The sequence below is a fragment of the Bos indicus x Bos taurus genome, chromosome 22 (genome assembly GCF_003369695.1).
Source record: "Bos indicus x Bos taurus breed Angus x Brahman F1 hybrid chromosome 22, Bos_hybrid_MaternalHap_v2.0, whole genome shotgun sequence".
Classification (NCBI taxonomy): Eukaryota; Metazoa; Chordata; class Mammalia; order Artiodactyla; family Bovidae; genus Bos; species Bos indicus x Bos taurus.
Window position 1 is genome coordinate 4421302 of NC_040097.1, and position 19996 is coordinate 4441297.

The window sequence follows — 19996 nt, forward strand, 5'->3', positions numbered from 1 at the left end:
CTTTTGATTCCAAGACCCGAACACAATACGGATGTCTTGTCATCAGCGATCTTGGTAGTTACACAGCCAGACGGAGACAGAAGCTGAGATGGATTGATTGTGTTGTTGACTGCGTGATGGGTGAGAAGGGAAGGGAGTGTTGACAACTCCTTGGTGAGATTTTGACTGTGGAGGGGGAGTGTGAGGACACCCGGAGACGTGAGATGGGAGTTGTGAAGGGAATGTCTTGTCCAAAATCACATCGCTGGCGGCACCACACCTCAGGAATCCTGTTTGTCCTGTGGCTGAAGGAGTCAGGTGGGATGCCCAGCACAGAGGCACTGAGCTAACAGCAGCCCACAGGGTGTGTGTCGTGATGGAAAAGGTCTTGACCGGGTCAAATGGGTGAGTCGGGAAGGGCTCATGAACCAGGGAGTATGCTTGCAGTTGCGAAAGGCCCAAGAGTTTTGGAAGTAGTGACCCAAAGGGCTCAGTCTTGAGGGGGATGAGGGACATGCTTATTTTATTTCAAGAGGAGGGCACAGGGGTACCCACACTACCTGCTGCTTCCTGGTGGGCACTGAGGTCCGGGATGAGTGGCTGGAGAGGTCATGCTGGCACCCCCATCAACACTCCAGGAAATGTGCCTGCTGTTTTCCCCAGACCTTGGACCCCAGCTTTCCAACACCCCTCTAGCCACAGCTTCTGAATCTGGAAATTACATCAGCTGAATCACAGGTGAAATGAGGAAAACCTCAACCCAGTTTTATTTCAACAGGACAGAGGTCAGGAGAGGGAGACACTCAAAAACCACATCTTCCCCTGGACACATCCACGCTCTGAGACACTGGACGCTTTGTCTGGAGACAGCTGGCCCAGGCCTTCCCACTGAAACGACTTCTCTTGCCTGGCTCTTTAACGCCCTCCCTGCGTCTACAGCTCTGGGCTGCTAGCTGCGCTGGTGCCTGGCCCCAGGATGGCTAGGTCTGGTGACACCTGGGCCACTCTAGTTGATGTGATAGATCTTGTGGGCATCGTAATAGGCATAGGTCACGTAATTCACGTCCTTAATGGGCCACCAGCAGTCGGAGTGGTAGGTGGCCGGGTAGACGTGGGGCCGCTGTTGGACACAGCTGAAGATGGCCAGGCTCCGGTCCATGGTCACAGTGGGCAGGTAGAGCCGCAGCTTGTCCAGGAGGTGACCCGGCCAGAAGAAGTTGGGATGGGTTAGCTGTGGACTGCTGGGCTTCTTCTCCTTCAGCTTCCTGGGGAAGGAGAAGACAGAGACAGTCGTCATGGAGACAGGGGGCAGCTGGGGCTCCTTCCCCAGCGAAGGTGCAGCTCTGTACTAAGCACTCTAGTACTCTGTTGTCCTGCTGCCTCCCGGAGGCCTAGAGGGGCGAAGTCATTTCCCCAAGGCCACACAGCTGGCAAGTGGCGGGGGGTGGGCTTGACTGCCAGTCGGCTGTCTCTAAATCCAGACTCTTAACACGCACACCACCTGTTCTGTAGAGGCATTGTCACGTGCTGTTCAGAGGGCAGCCGCTGGAGTCAGCACACCTGGGTCCAAATCTCTGCTCTACCACTTAATAGATCCGTGACTTGGAGCAAGGTAGTCAGCCTTCCTGTACGGCAGTTTCCTCTTCTGTGAAATGGGAATGCTAAGCGTAACTTCATAGGGTTGTGGAGAGGGTTTATGTGAATTAACGAGTGGGGAGCAGTGTCTGCCTGGCACTCTTGTGTGTGCATGCGTGCTAAGTCTCTTCAGTCGTGTCTGACTCTCTGCGACCCCATGGACTGTAGCCTGCCAGGCTCCTCTGTCCATGGGATTCTCTGGGCAAGAATACTGGAGTGGGTTGCTATGCCCTTCTGCAGAGGATCTTCCTGACCCAGGGATTGAAGGCTCCTGCACTGCAGGTGGATTCTTTACTGCTGAGCCACCAGGGAAGCCTCTGGCACACTTAAGGGTCACTTTACAGATCCTCAGCTCCTGGGCACTGATTCCTGCATGCTGGGTCCCATGTACCCTGCAATACTCGAGTCCTGGGTCCCTTCCTCCCACCTGCCCCCCCCACCCCAGAGTTCGATGATCACTACAGACCTGGTGAATTCCTCAAATTCCTTAAAATTGATTTTCTTGATTTTCTTCGGCATTTTCCTGGTGGAGGAGAGAGAGAGAGGTATCTCGTCAGGAGACAGGAAATCCAGGTCAGTGGGGCCTCAGGGAGTAAGTATGTCAGGGTGATGGGGGCCCACCTCTGAATCCAGACCAGAGCCCTGGAAAGAGAACTTCTCCCTGTTCGGGGCCCTGACTGTCTGCCATGCTCCAGTCGAACACACGGTGAACTGGAGTGTCTAGATCTCTGGGGCCCTACTGGGGAGGCAGACAGGATGGCAGCGCTGGGTTCCTAGCCTCGCTGGTTGGGCGACTTGGGACCAGTCAGTCCCCTTGTGGGGGCCTTGGGTTTCTCGTTCCCCAGCACGGAGACCTCTCAAGTCATTACGAGACATGCTCAATCATCTGAATCCTTTTTGCGCCTGCGACTCCCACTTGCCCTCCAGAGCTGAATCCCACCTTGAGGACAAGGGTGGTAAAAGGTAACGCCCCAAATCTGGGGCCTGGTAGACATCACTTAATCACCACAGCACTCTTTCCCAGCAAGCCTGCATCTGCCTCGGAATCTTTGACAAGACATGCTAAGTAGCCAATGAAACCAGTCCACCCCCGCCCTGGGGGACCTCTATCCTTTATAACTGGGGCCTGTCAGAGCAGGACAGAAGTCACTTTCTCAGTTTTTTGAGGTTCATGGCTCAGGAATTGGTGGCAGCCATGCAGGGGATCAGAGAGGACTCTCTAGGTGACCAGCTGCCCAGCTCACCCTCAGCTCTTCCCTGCCAGGACTGTGGCCAGCTCCACCTGCAGGCGAAGCCCACTCCTACACTCAAGAATGGCCTGAAGGGATAGGCTATAACAATCAGTGCTCAGGTGCTAAGGGTCCTCACTGTGTGTGTGGTAGAGCTGTCAGGCCCATTTTACAGATGAACATGCTAAGGTTCAGTAAGCGAGGTAACGGTCCATTTGACCTCTGGTCTGTCAGTGGAGCAGATTGCTCCACTGCTTTCCCACCCCGGCTGTCTGGCCAGACCACCCGAGCAGGCATCTGGCAGCAACGGACAGTGTGGGCAGGTCCTCAGCCCCTCCCCCGTCACGGTATCTGGTCAGCTGCCCCTTCTCCCCTCCCTCCCTCCACTCTGCTGCTGCTGCTGCTGCTAAGTCGCTTCAGTCTCGTCTGACTCTCTGCGACCCCATAGACAGCAGCCCACCAGGCTCCCCCATCCCTGGGATTCTCAAGGCAAGAACACTGGAGTGGGTTGCCATTTCCACTCTGCAGTCCCCACCAAAGCTGGCTGGTGGTAGCCTGCTCGCCGATCACCTCCTGACAAAGCAGGACATTCTCTTAGAGAGACACTGGGCTGATCTGAGGGTCAGGGGAGGCCCCAGGGCAGAGTTCTTTTCTCTGGGCAGGGGTGTGCAAGCCCACATTTTGCTAGAGAAGGCAGAGGAGGGGTTGCCACCACTGTCCTTGGCAGGGGCCCTACACCCAGCCCACGATTCGTGAAGAGGCCTCCCCGGTTTCTCTAAGAAGTCCTTCTTTTTAACCTTTTCCAGAGACCTTGAGGTCGTGTAGGATGTAGTCAGGAGGGCTGCATGCGGGTGAGGCAAGAAGGCTGGGGAGACACGTGCCGGGGGGACACGCGGCCAGTCCGTGGGGATCAGGTGAGCTGGACATGCCGGGTAAGGACACAGACACCTCCCTGTGACCCGCCTGTAACTGCCCACCACCACCCCAGCCATGGGGCATCAGTGGGCAGGAGCGCAGGGCGGAGGAGGAGGGGCTGACACTCAGCTTGTCAGGCTTCTTCTGAGGCACAGGCACAGGAACACCCTGGGGCCGGACCAGGGCCAGGTTCTCAGTGAAGGGCTTGAAGTCTGAGTAGTAGCCTCCTGGCTGCCGGATCGGGCGCATCTCATCCTTCTGGAAAATGATCTTGTCCCCTGGGTACATCAGGGCTGTAAGCAGGAGGAGAAACATGGCCTGTCAGCCCGAGACCCGTCCCCAACCCCAGCCTTTGGGGCCGAGGGGGGCTATTTTTAAAAACAAATTCACATTCTTGTTTGAAAAGATTTTCCTTATATACATTATTTTTTTTTTTACTTTATTTATTTACTTTTTCTTTTGGTCTGCAGTGGCACGTGGGATCTTAGTTCCCCGACCAGAGATCAAACCCACAGTTCCCTGCACGGGAAGCTTGGAGGCTTAACCATTAAGCTACCAGGGAAGTCCCTTTACTTTTTATTTTTAAATGATGGTAGGTTCACAGCAAGTTGCCAAAAATAGTGCAGCAGGTCCCCGAGTCCTTCCCCAGCACACCCCCTCCCCGATGGTGGTGAGTGCGTCCTGGCAGCATGCTGTCGGGAAGTGGGGCTGGCAGGCTACCACTCAGGGGACCACAGATGAGGGCGCCTGTTCAGAACCAGGGCGGCGGTGGCCCCGAGGCCTGGGGGCAGGTAGGAGGGAGCGTGGCCCCACACCCTGCTCTGCAGGGGCTGCCTGCTCAGGAGTCCCTGAAGGAGGGAGGGAGGCCTCACCCAAGACATCACTGGATTAACTTAGACTCGGTGGGTGGTGGGTTTTCTCGTGCAGAAGCAGCACTTCTGCCACTGCCGAGCAGGGCTCGCCCCAGCGTCTCATGTTCTGGATGCAGTGGTGGAGGTTCAGTCTCCAGGTTATTCATTGTTTTTAAGGGTTTGTTTGTTTGTTTTTAGTTGGTGAATCAACTACAGTTTATTGCTTAGAATGCCCCCTCCTTATCTGGCCAACACAAATGTATTTCTTTATTTACATTATCTATTTTGGCTGAGAGGCTTGTGGGATCTTAGTTCTCCGGCCTGGAATGGAACCCATGCCCCTTGCTTTGGAAGCTCAGCATCTTAACAAATGGACCACCAGGGAAGTCCGAGACTTTTTTAAATTTTGTTGATATTTATTTATTTGGTTGCAGCAGGTCTTAGCTGCCAGGGAATTTCAATCTTTAGTTGCAGCATCTGGGATCTAGTTCCCCAACTAGGGGTGAATTCAGGCCCCTTGCAGTGGGAGCATGGAGTCTTAGCCACTGGACCACCAGGGAAGTCCCAAGGTTTAATGTTTATTTGGGTAGAGGGCAGGGATTGCACAGGTGAGAAGGGAGAGTAGGGAAGGGGGAGATGGGCAACATCATCATTTGTAAAAGGTTTACATGATTTTTAAACTACGTTTTTTAATGTATATACATATAGGACTTTAAAAAAATGACTTATAGAGCTAATCCATGTGAATAGCAAATAAATAAGAAAAAGAGATTTGTGAAAGGACGGTCGTTAAATATTATTGGTGGTCAACTCTGGCTGGGGGATTTTGTTTTGTTTTGTTTTCAAAAATGTAAATGAGCAAGATTTATCTATAAAATTAGGGGGAGCAGAACAATAAAGCTATATTCAGTGGAGAGGGGAAATGCCTCGATGTTCTAGAAGTCTGGCCCATGAGCTTGAGGTCTGGGATCTGAGCCCACCAAGCTCTAGCCTCAGGCACAGACCTGGAAGTGCCAGGGTTTGTGCTTCTGGTCTCTGTCTTAAGGACAGGCAACAGACAGTGGCCAGGACAGCATAGCGTCTTTCCCATTTCAGACCAGTCAGAAGCAAAAGGAAGCCCACCCACAGATGTGCCTATGTGCTCATGAGTGAGGGATCCTGCAGACAGGTGAAGCTCAGCTGTGTGCAGGCCCAGGAGCCAGCAAAAGCCGGTGGTGGAGAGACTCAGTAAAGCCTCGATCCTCTCTGGTGGGGACGGACCAGCCGGCATGTCTGGGGGCGAGACCTAGCCCGCAGGAGCCGTCGTGTGCCTGGGAATCCTGCCTGCATTTTAGAACACCTGAGCCCCACTGCACGCCAAGCCCAGGTGATCTGGGAGCATGAGGCTCCCCGAGGAAGGAGGGAGGGAGGATAAAAGTCAGGGTCGAGAGCTGTGGGGTCACCTGCCATATCTCTGCCCTCCTGGCCCAGACGGCGGCAAGCGGCTGCCCAGGCGAGGGGTGTGCAGCTTGTGCGGGAGACAGTGACCATTTAGGCTGGTTGGCCTGTGTTCCTGAAGGCCCTTGGCCACTTCCTCCTGTATAGACCTTTTATGGCCTGACTTGTATCCCCCCAAATTCATACATTGAAGCTCTGACCCCTAGAATTTGTATTTGGACATGAGGCCTTTCAAGAGGTGATAAAGCTAAAATGAAGCCACTAAGGAAGGGCTGCATCCAGTCTGACTGGTGTCCTTAGCAGAGGAAATGTGGGCGCAGAGACACAGCAGGGGCGCATGTGTGCACGGAAACAACCGTGTGACTAGACAGCCAGACAGTGACTGTCTGGAGGCCACGGAGAGCGATCTCAGAGGACATGAACCCTGCCAGCACCTTGATCTTGGACTGTCTGCCTCCAGAATGGTGAGAAAATACCTTTCTGCTGTGTAAGCCCCCAGTCTGTGGTGTTTAGTTACAGCAGTTCTACCAAACTAATACAAGACCCAAGGTCCTCTACACTGAGCGTTTGTTTCCCCTCCCAGGGCGGGGGAATGGAAACAACCAACTGTGACTGTTAACTCTTGTTCTCAGGGAAGTCACGGCACCCTCTGTGTGTCCCTTTCTCAGAAAACCACAGCCCAGAACGGCCACAGCTCCTTCCTGCGAGGTTCCTACAGGAAAACCTCTGCCCTCCAGTGCAGCAGCGACTGGCCTGTTGAACACGTACTTCATAAATGCGGGATGCCAGCATCATTACATGGTCATCAGGGGCCTATGGGGCCGCTCCTCTGCCCCGTGTCTCAGAAGCACACAGTCCACCCAGGAGTGGAGGGTTCAGATCTGCTTGGATACATGGAAACACAGCTCTTGCCCCAAGCAGAGGGTGGGACCAGTGCGAGAGCTCAGGATTGAGACCTGTGGGCTCAGCAGAGGGCAAAGGGCTTCCACAGGACCCGTCTCCCCGTGCATTCTTCTCTCCGTGTGGCAGAAGCACCAAGAAACAGGCCTGGCTGAGACGAGTGGGTTTGGAACACTCCTTGTGTCGTTGCGGTTACCTCTCCCAGCCAGGCTTCTGGTCCGAAATCGCCTACTCTAATAAGCAAACTAATTCATACTTAGGAATAACAAAACAGTTTCCCTTTATCATGCAATCACAGTTCCCAAGGACAAAAGCGTATTTGTAAACAAATACATTAGATGTAAATATTAAATGAAACAATGCATTGTTCGCAAGTCCCATTCTTTAACCATCTTTTCCCTGATCCTACAACAGTTTATCTGCTTAAGGAAATGGCTCTTATTGTCAGTAAATATGAATACCGAATAATTATGCTATAACTACATTATTTCATCTTAACAACTCATCACATGCACAGATTCACTCCTTATAACACCGACGTATTTCCCACATTGACACGATGGTCGGTGCTCATTCGGGACTGTTCCTCCTGGCCCACCTCTGGCTCCCTCACCTGGACCTCCAGTCCTGGTGCTCCCTTCCCTAGGCTGGGGAACCTGGACTCTGGGCCTAAGGAGCAGAGTGTGGGACCTGCAGGGCTGTCAAATCCCCTCTCACAGCGAACCAGGAGACTTCCCTGGTAGCACAGGGGACGGGAATCTACCTGCCCAGTGCAGAGGACAACGGGTTTGATCTCTGGTCTGGGAGGATCCCACGTGCTGCGGAGCATCTAAGCCCGTGCGCCTTCAACTGCTGAGCCTGTGCCGTGCTTCACAATGGGAGAAATCACCGCCATGAGAAGCCCGTGCACCGCCGCTAGAGGGCAGCCCCCGCTCCCCGCACCTAGAGAAAAAGCCCGCGTGGCAACGAAGACCCAGCACAGCCCCAAATAAATAAAAGCGAACCCGGTGGGGCTGTTCTTCCCCCAGCCCCCTTTCTCCCCAGCGTCTCCGTGGTGTGGTTGGGTGCTTGTCGGCTGGGGAAGGACAAGCCTCAGGTGGCTGCCACCCTGGCCCCCTGCTCGGGGGCCCCCTTGACACCTTCCCAGCAGCCCCGAGGCCCCTACCTCTCATGAGGATGTCCTCGGTCAGCGGGAGGCCGTGGGCCTCGCAGACCTTCCAGCACTGCAGGTAGACCAGGAAGGTGTCCACGCGGGACCTGTTGAGGATGCTCCCCATCTCCCCGTGGACTGTGGTCGGCAGGCAGTGCTCGTCAAAGTGCTTGTCCCCGCTGCGCACCAGGCGGCACTGCTCCGTGTACTGGATGGAGGGGAGGGCCAGCTGTGGGGAGAGTGGAGGCGGGCACTCACTCCTCCTCGCCTCCCTCCTGGCCCAAGGCAGATGCGGAGCCTCAGGCGCCTCTCCTCCCCCGCCCGTGAGTGCAGCTGTTGATGTCAGCCACTGGGGAGGAAAAATCACCCCTGATCAAGGTGACGCCTGCATAACATGTGAATGGGCCGGGCACAAGGTTCTGTGTGCACAGCTCCTTACACAGAAGTGCACACGCGACTGTATACACATACAGAAGGCTCCTTTGCGTGTGTGCTAAGTCGCTTCAGTCGTGTCCAACTCTTTGCAACCCCATGGACTGTATGTAGCCCACCAGGCTCCTCTGTCCATGGGATTCTCCAGGTAAGAATTCTGGAGTGGGTTGGCATTTCCATTCTTCAGGGAATCATCTCGGCTCAGGGATCGAACCTGGGTCTCCTGCATTGCAGGCAGATTCCTTACCATCTGAGCCACCAGGGAAGCACTTAGTGAACAGTGCCTGATGCATCACAGGCTCTCAATAAAAATTTATTGGGTGAATTAATTTATACAATCAGTTCTTCCTTCCTTCACTCAACATGTGTTCCTGGAGTGCCTACTCAGTGCCAGGCCCCAGGCCAGGTTCTTGGATTCCAGCTGTGATGAACATGCAGTCCTGGTCTCAGGAGTCAGTCGTGATTCAACAGTTGGAGGAAGGGAACTCGGGACTTTCAGAAACATCATATCAACTCATCTTATCAGAAACCTTGGGAGGCAGGTGTTGTTCATACAGACAGAAGAGGGAACGAGGAGGTAAGGAAGCTGGGACCCCCAGAGCTCCCCCGGCCAGAAGGTGGGGCATGTGGGCCCGGCCTGCCCGGTCCCCAAGCCCCGTCCCTCTCCTGTCGGGGTGGGCACCTTGTTCTGCCGCTTCCTCTCTCGGTAGTGCTTGCCCACATCTTCCATCTCCTCCAGTGTCATGGGCCGTGCCTCCATCTCCGTGTCGACCACGGGCACCGTCAGCAGGTCCATCTTGGGAGCCTCTGGGGGTACATTCGCCTTCTGCTTTGGGGATGAACTCTGTGTGGAGCCGCTGTCATTGGATGATCTGGAATCTAGGGGTGGAGGGAAGAGGCAGAGGAAGGAGGAGCTGAGAGGGTGCCCGGCCATAGAGCCCATCGGGCAGTGAACCAGTGTTGCCGAGCGGGTGCCTTGAAGGTGTCCCTTCTTCGGGCTCCTCTGTGGCCTTCTCCTCCCTCTCCCGCACCCGGCCCAGCCTTCCCGTTTCCGTTCCCATCCTCCAGCATCCTGCTTTTCCAGGCCTGCTTCAGGCCTCTGCGGCCCCGGGCAGAAATGAGATCCTGGCCCTGCTGCCTTCTAGATTTGAGACTGTGGCCCGGCAGTCAGCCTCTCTGAGCGTCAGCTTCCTCCCTGCACGGGGAGGGGCGGAGGCAGACACGCACCCTCTGTTGCGATGGTCAGGGTGCTTTGCTGCCAAGCCAAAGACCACTGCTTGTAGGTGCTGGCCAGGTTATCCATCGTGATGCTGTTGTGCTTCCCCAGGGAGCTGAGGTAGACCACAATGTCCTCCACCTCCTGGTTTTTCAGAGGGACTCCAATCTGAGGAGACAAGAGAAGCCCAGGTGGGCAGCCTGGCTCCAGATGTCCTGCTAGGATGGCCAAAGCCTCGCCAGCCTGGCCCCGCCTCCCTATCAAGTTTCATCTTCAGGCGCTCCCAGCTCACATCCAGGGTCCCTGTGAAGGAGCTCAGAGCCTCTCCCCGGGGCCCTGCACATTTCCCACCCTCTGCCTTGACTCAGGCGTTTCCCACTTTCTGCCTGAACAGCTCCCATCCCTCCTTCCAAACCCCGGTCCAGACGTCTCCCCATCTTTGCAGAGGCTGTTACTTCTCCCTCTGGCCTGCCTGCCCACTCCATTTCAATCTCAGCCTTCCAGTGCCAGACTGGAAGGAGGATGTCACATCTGTCATCCTTGTCTGTGAGGGACACAGAGGCCTCCCTTAACTGAAGTAAAATAGAGTCGGAAATCTAATGCCCGGGACTCTTTTAAGGGTGGCGGGCAAACTTTGGAGGAATACGATACTTGCCAGCAATACTGAATATTCAAGAAAAAACAGTGTGAAAGGAAATGTATCTTTGCCAACTTCTTTACACTGTAGATGTTATTCTCTGTGCTTTATTTAAAGACGATCAGAACTCACCTGGTGCTAAAGGATTTAGTGTTTGAACTTTTTGGTGACGTTGAATTAAAGACCCTTTATTTTTTGTTTTAAATGCTTTGAAATGTTGTTTAGATAGCTACATGGTATAAAATGAAAGCCTGAAACTGCTGGTGATTTTAGACTAAAAAAAGTGTAGCATTCCCCTTCTTTCCTAAAGTTTTTTTTAAAGGTATCATGTATTCAAAATATATAAAAGTTTAAGTCACCCAGACCAGGAATCGGCAAACTTTTTCTAGAAAGGGCCAGATGGTAAGTATTTTAGGCTCTGGGAGCCATGTGGGTCTCTGTCATCATTACTCAACTCTGCCCTCCTAGCATGAGAGCGGCCATGATAACGCATAGACAAATGTGTGTGTTGTGTTCCAATAAAACTTTATTGACAAAAAAACAGGAGACCAGTTGGATTCGACTCCTGGGCCAGAGTTAGCAGAGCTCTGCTAGACCAACAGGACTTCCTGTGATGATGGGAAGATGCTCTGTCTGAGGGGTCCAGCAGCAGAGCAACTGCTGAGCACTCCAACTGTGGCCACTGTGCCTGAGGAACTGGAGTTCTAGTTTTATTTACTTATAGTTAAATTGAATTTTTGAATAACCCGACAAGGTGTGGTCTGAGGACCCACACCATGGGCATCGCTGGGAGCTTGTTAGCGTGCAGCATCCTGAGGGGGCTACCCTGGTGGTCCAGTGGTTAGGACTCCCTGCTTCCACTGCTGGGGGCCCAGGTTTGATCCCTAGTCGGGGAACTAAGATCCCATAAGCTGCATGGTACCTCTCCCCATCAAAAAAAAAGAAGGCAGTATCTTGGGACCCTACACAGAGGTACTGGGACAGAAGCTGTGTTTTAACAATACCCCTATGTGAGTCACATGCTAGTGATGGTTCCAGAAGCTCTAGAAGGTTCTACAGGCAGGACTGAAGATCCAGCTCTCTCTGTGCTCAGTTCTGGGGTCTCACTGGCAAGACAGTGATTCCCTAAGCAGCAGGCTGGTTACAAGGCTGGCTCTACAGACTTCCCCCTCAGGTAGGGCCTTTCAAGGTCAGACTGGGGCAAGGTGGCTTTAGGGGTCTGATGGGGGGCTCAGGTTAAGCCACACGTTCCAATCCGGCTTTACAAATAATGCAGGGGATGTCAGAGCAGGATAGTGCCGCAGGGCTGTGGGGGCACTCAAGCCAGCAGGGGAGGCGCTTACCGCCTTGAGAGCCACGATGAACTCCTCTCGGGAGATCTGGTGCTTGCCCTGGTCCACCTTGTGAAACAGCTCCAGGATCTTGATCTTGCGGCAGTGCAGGTAGGAGTACAAGGTCGACAGGGCGGGGGGTTTGGGCAGTCGGAGCTGGGGCACCTGCCGGCGGGAGGGTCGCTGGCTTTTCTTCTGAAAGAGGCAAGAGAGGGGGGCAGAGGGGAGCGTTCAGGAGACACCACGGAGCTGGGTCCCCAGATTTAGAAATGGGAAAAAGAGAGGCCGAGCCACGCTGCCCAGATGGCAGGGTGCAGGGCAAAGGGTGTGGGCTTTCGGCAGGCACGTCCTGCCGCGGGAGGCCTGGGCCGCTTGGCTTCTCTGAGCCTCCAAGTTCTCATCAGGCACAAGAGGTTTGGACAAAATGAGAACTAGAACTTCATTCTTATCCCCATCTCTCTTGTCAGGCCAGTCACTATCATAATCCCACTGGGCTCTCAGCGCATCAAAATATGAGCCCCTGCCTGAAGCCGCCTGGGGCCTCTGCTGCCCCTACTCCCCAGCCTCTGGCCCTGGGCCTCCCGCCTGGAATACCTCTCCCTTCTCTGTCAGAATCCTACTGCCCCTCCCTTCCAGGTAAACGGGAATACAGTCAGCCCTCCAGGTCCGTGCACTCCACATCCATGGATTTAAAAACTCCAGAAAGTTCCAAAAAGTAAAGCTTGATTTGCCATGGCCATCAACTATTTATGTCATACTTAACATGATATGTATTAACTATTCACATGACCTTTACATTATATTAGGTATTCTAAGTCATCTAGAGATGATTCAAATGTAAGGGAGGATGCTCGTGGGTTATACGCAAATACTCGGCCCTTTTATATGAGGGTCTCGAGCATCTTCAGATGTTGGTATCCATGGGGTGCCCCCCAACAGATAGCAGGGTAAACTACTCAGGAATACTGTTCCGTTAGTGTGGTGGAGCACTTGACAGTTTACAAAAGGCCTTTCTATTCCCTAGCTTATAGCTCCTCAGCGGCCTGGAGTCTATCAGCGGCCTGGCGTCTATCAGTGGCCTGGAGGCAACTGCAGAGTCATTAATCTTTTGTGTCTGCCTCCCCCACTAACATGTGAACCCCCTGGGAGCAAGATCACATCTTACTCAGCTACATCCCCCACCTCCTATGCTTGTACTCAACGAAGCCCCCAGCCCTGTGCAAGCAGGCAGTAATGGTTTGCTGAATGGAAAAGAAGGATGCCGTGAATTCGATAGTAGGTATTAGCTTCCCTTTGGGAAGCTTCCCTTCCCAAATGAAGAAACAGGCTCAGCGAGGTGAAGCGACTTGCCCAGGATCACACAGCAAGTAAGCAGTGGCTTTCTAACCCAAGTCCTGTGCTTATACCTAGAGGCTGTGCTCTTGGCAGGAAAGGGTGTGTGAGAACCATGAAAGTTGGGTTTTGACTATGATTACACCAAGGACTGACTCTGAAGTTTGGGGGCTAACCCAAATGAAACCGGTAATTCTGCAATCATAATAAAAACGACAAACGTTGAACGAGGGCTCACTATACGCTCGGCATGTCTCAGGCACCTTATATATATTAATCCATTTGGATGTTGCAGCAACCGTGGGAAGCAGGCACATTGGTCCTCCCCATTTAAGAGTCGAGGAAACCGAGGCCCAGATCATATGGCTAGGAAGTAGCAGAGCTGGGTTTAAACCCAAGTTATCTTACCTCTTATGCCAGCTTTACCTAAACTGGGAGAATTTTCAAGTGTCTGTGTTGGGTGCATTTGGAAGACGAGGGCTCTGGCTACTGACTGCCAGTTACTATCTCTCTGGGCTTGGACAATGTGTGGCCTCACTGAGCTTCTGTCTTCATATTTATAGAGGGAACAATATGTATATACACACAAATTCATATACAAATGTTGTAAAAGATTTTCTTAGCAAAGAAAAGATTTATAAGACTTTCTTCCAGTCTCACAACTGTGATCTTCACAATAGCCCTGTGAACACATGGTCGGGGGTGTGTGTACATGTGTGCGTGTGTGTGTGTGTGTGTGTGTGCGCTCAGTCGCACCTTACTCTTTGCGACCCCACAGACTGCAGCCCGTTGGGCTCCTCTGTCCATGGGATTCTCCAGGCAAGAATACGGGAGTGGGGTGCCCTTCCCTTCTCCAGGGAATCTTCCTGACTCAGGGATGGAACCCGGGTCTCCTGCATTGCAGGCGGATTCTTTACTGTCTGAGCCACCAGGGAAGCCCAACAAAAGATCACAAGTACACCTCCTTTTCAGGACTTCTGTCCCAGGACTCCCCTGGACTGGGAGCGGGGATGGTGGGAGTTAGGGTGAAAGATCCCCACCCTTCCTAGTCTGAGGGAATGAGTGACAGCAAGCCCCTAACACCCAGAGTGTCTGCGCCTGGCAAACGGGGCTGCTTACTGCAGTGTCCCTGATCATGGCCAGCTGGCTCGGCAGCCGAGCCACGGGCTGCTTCTTGTGGATGTCACGTAGGACCTTGGCCTCGGACAGCGTGAGGTTGGCCTTGTTCTGCAGCCACCTCTCGACGTTGCCAAATGATTCCAGGTCCTTCCTCATCTTCAGCCTTTGTCTGAGCCACGCCCTCGGATCCTCTGGCTGTTCTTGGGTGTCCCCGACTTCCGGGGCTTTGGGGCTGGGGGTGGGCTCCAGGGGAGTCTGGAGTTGGGGCGTGGGACGGACAGGCTTCGGAGCCTCCTTCTGTGGCAGGATGATGACCCGCCGGCGGCTCCTGGGCAGGTGGAAGTCCTCCTGCTTGAACTGTTTGAAGCAGTGGGCGATGACCGCTTCGGGGTTGAACACCGGCTCCTTGCTGGCATTTTCATCATCCAACAGGGACTTAGACTGGTAGAACCCTTGGGGGAAGAGGGTTAGAAGGTGAGTTCCTATCAGGATGAGGACCACAGGAGTCAGGAAGGAGAAATGCTTCAGCACGGGGCTGTATGTCAGGGTGCCTGGCTTCCAGGCCTGACTTCATTGTTGCCTTGCGATGATGGTGAAAATATTTACATCTAATGTGACTGGGCACTCCCTGCAGCAGGCACTGTGCCAAGGGATTTCTGTGCTTTCTCATGGAACCCGTCTTAGGTTCTAATCTTACTCCACTCGACTCTGCCTGCGCCTTACTCATTGGCAATCAGAATGATCTTTTTAAAATGCCATTCTGATGGTCTGAACATCTGAGGCAGCCTAGTGCTGTAAAGAGCAGAGGCTTTGCAGCCAGAGTGCTCTGGCCTGAGTCCTAGCCCAGCTGCTTATGGGCAGCATGATCTCTTATTCATTTGGTCTCAATCTCTTCATCTGTAAAATGGGGATAATGATGGTACCTGCCTTACTGTGTGGTAGAGATGCTTAGAATCTGTTCGTTTATTCATAATGCTCAAGCGTGCTCAGTCATGTCCAACTCTCTGTGATCCCCCGGCCCTCCATGGACTGTCACCTGCTGGGCTCCTCTGTCCATGGGATTTCCCAGGCAAAAATACTGGAGCAGGTTGCCATTTGCTCCTCCATGGGGTCTTCCTGATCCAGGGATCGAACTCAAGTCTCCTACACTAGCAGGCAAATTATTTACTGCTGAGCCACCAGGGAAGCTCTTGGTTGATATTTATCTTTTCCAGTACACTGTGAACCAGGATCTCATCTCTCTTGTTCCCTGCTGGAGTCCCAGCGCCTCCACAGTGCCAACATAGACTGGAAGCTCAGTAGATATTTGGTTATTGTTGCTTAGTCACTCAGGCATGTCCAACTCTGTGACCCCATGGACTGCAGCAAGCCAGGCTTCCCTGTCCTTCACCATCTCCTGGAGCTTGCTCAAACTCATGTCCATTGAGTCGGTGATGCCATCCAGCCATCTCATCCTCTGTGTCCCCTTCTTCTCTTGCCTTCAAACTTTCCCAGTATCAGGGTCTTTTCCAGTGAGTCAGCTTTTTGCATCAGGTGGCCAAATTATTGGAGCTTCAACCTCAGCATCAGTCCCTCCAATGGATATTTGGGGTTCATTTCCTTTAGGACAGACTGGTTTGATCTCTCTGCAGTCCAAGGGACTCTCAAGAGTCTTCTCCAATGCCACAGGTGAAAAGCACCAATTCTTCAGTGCTAAGCCTTCTTTACGGTCTAGCTCTCACATCCATACATGACTACTGGAAAAACCATAGCTTTGACTAGATGGAACTTTGTTGGCAAAGTAACGTCTCTGCTTTTTAATGTGCTGTGTATGTTAGTCATAACTTTCTTCCAAGGAGCAAGCGTCTTTTAATTTCATGGCTGCAGTCACCATCTGCAGTGATTTGGGAGCCTCCCAGGATAAAGTCTGTCACCTGTTTCTATTGTTTCCCCATCTATTTGCCATGAAGTGATGGGACCAGAGGCCATGATCTCAGTTTTTTGAATGTTGAGTTTTAAGCCAGCTTTTTCACTCTCCTCTTTCACCTTCATCAGAAGGCTCTTTAGTTCACTTTGGTAAGTGAGTGAATTACAAGTGGATGGACCTAAAAGATTGGCCCCATGATTATACCCCTTTTACAGATTAAGACACTGAGCTCAGAGAGGCCAGAGGACACACAGTTGATTAGTAGCAGAGGTGGGACATGAACTTTGGCTTGCCTGGCCCCAGAGCTCAGCTCTTAGCCATTTCTTGATATTACCCCAGGCTGTGACCTAATCCCACTGAGTCTCAATTCTTTTACTAAAATGATGTAAACTCTGCTCTAGCAACCTTCCAAAACTGTTATGAAGAGCAAATGAATAACAGGTGTGGGAATGTTCTAAAATTCAGAAGGAGCAGAGCATTACTATAAAAAAAATCTTAAAAAAAAATACTGTCAACCTGCTGCATCATTTTCCTGCTACGATGAAAACTCTCCTGCTTAAAACCTTTCTGTTACTCCCAGCTGCCTCCAGGATAAAGTTCAATCTCCTTAACGTGGTCCCACCTGTCGCACCCGCCCCTGCCAACCCCCCTAATCTCGCCAGTGCTGCCTCCTCATCCCTGCTTCCTCACCTTGGATTGGTTCCCAAGCTAACCTGACTGTGGTTCCAGGGTATCCCCTTCTGCCCCCCGCCCCCTTTCTGTCTTTGGAATGCACTTCCCTTTCTCCTGCTCACTTGGTCACTCCCTACTTGGCCTCAGAGGCTCAGCTCAGGCATCACCTATCCCCAGAAGCATCCCAACCCCTCCCTCCTGCCCCTCTGGGTCCCAGAACCCCCAAGCTTAGCCCCCTCATAGCATTTACCATATTTTTCTTGATGCCGATACTTTTTCCCAACAGCCTGTGAGTCTCCCAACGGTAAGAACTGTGTCTTACTTCCTGTGTATCCCCGGTACCCAGCCTGGCACAAAGTGAACAGTCAGTATAGTTGTTAAGTCTCTTTACAATGCACATGTGTTCCTTTCATAGTCAGAAAATAATTAGACTATGTATACATTAATGTGGACAGAAGTAAGCACTTCTCAACAACCAATGTATTATTTCTTTGACGACAAGATGCTGGGTTCAACTGAGAATGTAGTCATTCATCCAACCAGCATTTATTGGGAACTACCCGTGCTTTTTACAAATCTCTCTCTGAATTCCATCCTACCTCTCTGACTACTTATTCTTGGGCCTCTGTTTCCTATCCACTACTAAAAAGTCAATGGCTTTCAGGTTTATACTTGGGTGCTCTTGTTTTTTTTTTTTTTTTTCCAAACAGTCTCCTCCACTCTCATTTCTGTGGCCCCCACATGCAGAGGACTCTCATATCAATATTTATGATTTGGAATTAGCTCTGACTCGACATATAGTGAGAAGGAAATGGCAACCTACTCCAGTGTTCTTGCCTGGAGAATCCCATGGACAGAGGAACCTGGAGGGTTTCAGTCCATAGGGTTGCAAAGTCGGACACGACTGAAGTGATTTAGCATTCTACTTACAGTTGCTCCCAAAGCACCTCAACTTGTATGGCCGACAAAGAACTCAAACTCAACCAAGACTGAACTTATCTCCGCATCCCTGTCTACTCTTCCAGGAGGTTCCTTATCTCTGTAGAAAGCACCTCCATCTGCCAGGTAAACCTGGCTACCACCCTGCATGTCACCCTTGATTGCTCTTCCCAAGTTCTCTATCTAATCAGCCCCAAGTCCTGAAGTCCCCTCTCACCTGGCGCCTTTCCCTAGCCTCCCGGGTTCTTTGGCCGGGGCGTTTGGGACAGCTCCCCACTCCCAACATTCCGAGCCTGCCAATTCATTTCTGCATTTGCTGATGCTCCCAATCTGATCCTGTTATTCTCAGTAGCTTCTCCATCTCCTGGCTCCCAAGATCTCCTGGGATCTTATCCCTTCTGACCCCTCTCACCACTCATCTCCAGCAGCACTTAAACTCTGAGCAGTTTTCTGAAGACACCATGTCTCTGGGCCTCTGTGCATGCTGTTCCCCTGGTCTGGAAGGCTTTTCCTCCTCCTTCTGGCTTGGAGGACTCCGTGTAAAGATCTCTTCCAGGACCGTGGAAGCATTCCCCGTCTCCCCCGCCTCCTCTGTGCTTAGCTCTTACTCCTGGGTATCACCCTTGGACCCAGTACTCATCCCTTCTTCTGGGATTATCCGTGTATCTGTCATTCACCTCTAAAGTTGTGGTGCTGATCAAGGACAGTAGGCTATTGTGCAAAATTTGAAGACTGATGTTCTTTTCCATGCCGCTTCTCCAGTACTGAATGTACTAAAGTCTGGTGAGGTAGTAGGGACAGTCCAGAGGGCCTGGACACCTTTCCCGGGGACATGGGTTGGGCCTCTGGTTCCAAACCAAGGCGACTCGGCCAGCGTCTCCAGCCCTCGCCGGGAAATCTGAGAAACACGCATGACCTGCCCCCGACTCCCTGGCAACCCCGCACCCAGAGAGGGGACGGCACAATGGGATACCCGTTCCTGTCCTAGCCTTCACTCCGCTTGCACCCGTCCACTCGGGGGTCAAGGGCTTCCTGGAGGTGGCGTCGATTCCCGGGAGCTTAGGGTGAGCTTACGGAGCAGCGACCGGAACGCAGCCTCGTACTCTTCATTAGAGTCGTCCATGGTCCCGGCGCTGGGAGCCGGCACTGAAGAGCGCGTGTGAATATGTGCGTGAGCCGGCGCTGAAGAGCGCGTGTGAATGTGTGTGTGTGTGTGTGCTTGCGCGGGAGTATGGGTTATCTGAAAAGCAGTAATAACCAAGTTTGCAAGAGACGCGAGACCTGCGGAGCTTGGACGCAACTGTTGCCATGACTACGGACGCCCCGCGCTGATTGGCTGCGCGCCGCCACGTGGGAGAAGACTCTCACAGGCCTGGAGTCCGGGAGAGACAGCCTGGGACTGCAAGGGTCCTGGGAGGGTCCGGGAGCAAATGGTGCAGAGTCTCTGGCTCCGCAAACAAACAAACAAAACCCCGTTGGATTTCTTAGATTGGCCCGTGGCCCCTCAATCTGGAGTAATAAATCCCTGGTTTCCTCCTAAACCGTAGGGACTTTAGCAGGTCTCCACGTGTTTAGAACAGGTCCTCCCTCCTCCAGATAGACCCCTAGTGAATCCTGGACGAATAGAGGCAGTTTTTGGTATGCTTGGTCCCCGAAATACACGGTGCCATGCTTTGGAATGATAGAACCTGAGAAACACTGGGTTGGCCAAAAGGTCGCTTGGAATTTTCCATATGAGCTGAATGAGAAGCCCGAAGGAACTTTTTGGCCAACCCAAAATTTGACCTGTCCATTGGATAGGCAAAAGGTGGTCTTATTCAAACAATGGAATATTAGCCATTAAACAGGAAGGAAGTACTGACACATGCTGCTGTGACAGGCTGGCACTTGGGACCCTTGGCTGCAGTGCTTATACCAGGACAAATGTCTCCTTGAGCAACTAAAAATATAAAGAAACTATACAAGGGACTAAAATGAACAGATAAGGGTTTTCTTGCTGGGGAGATGAAAATATCCTGGAGTTAGTGATGACGGTTGCACATTGTGAATGTACTAAAAACCACTGAATTGTGCCCTTTCAGATCAGATCAGATCAGATCAGTTGCTCAGTCGTGTCCGACTCTTTGTGACCCCATGAATTGCAGCACGCCAGGCCTCCCTGTCCATCACCAACTCCCGGAGTTCACCCAGACCCACGTCCATCGAGTCAGTGATGCCATCCAGCCATCTCATCCTCTGTCGTCCCCTTCTCCTCCTGCCCCCAATCCCTCCCAGCATCAGAGTCTTTTCCAATGAGTCAAGTCTTTGCATGAAGTA

At 52.5% G+C, this 19996-nt stretch overlaps 1 protein-coding gene across 3 annotated transcripts; it reads right to left on the reverse strand.

The window, feature by feature from the left end:
• Positions 1–711: 711 nt before the first annotated feature.
• EFCAB12 (EF-hand calcium binding domain 12) lies at positions 712–18969 on the reverse strand. Of its 3 annotated transcripts, XM_027523299.1 has the most exons (10): positions 18755–18969; positions 16992–17088; positions 14164–14615; positions 11725–11907; positions 9756–9912; positions 9211–9407; positions 8112–8325; positions 3654–4051; positions 2081–2137; positions 1161–1244 (listed from the first exon to the last, which is right to left on the reverse strand). In XM_027523299.1, exons 1-9 carry the CDS (start codon positions 18788–18790, stop codon positions 2102–2104), a joined length of 1770 nt encoding a protein of 589 aa, XP_027379100.1. In that variant the 5' UTR covers positions 18791–18969; the 3' UTR covers positions 1161–1244; positions 2081–2101. The 3 variants fall into 3 exon arrangements, with proteins under 3 accessions (XP_027379102.1, XP_027379100.1, XP_027379101.1); XM_027523301.1 differs by lacking the exon at positions 16992–17088 and having other exon boundaries at positions 712–1244; positions 2081–2140; positions 3889–4051; XM_027523300.1 differs by lacking the exon at positions 16992–17088.
• Positions 18970–19996: the final 1027 nt, after the last annotated feature.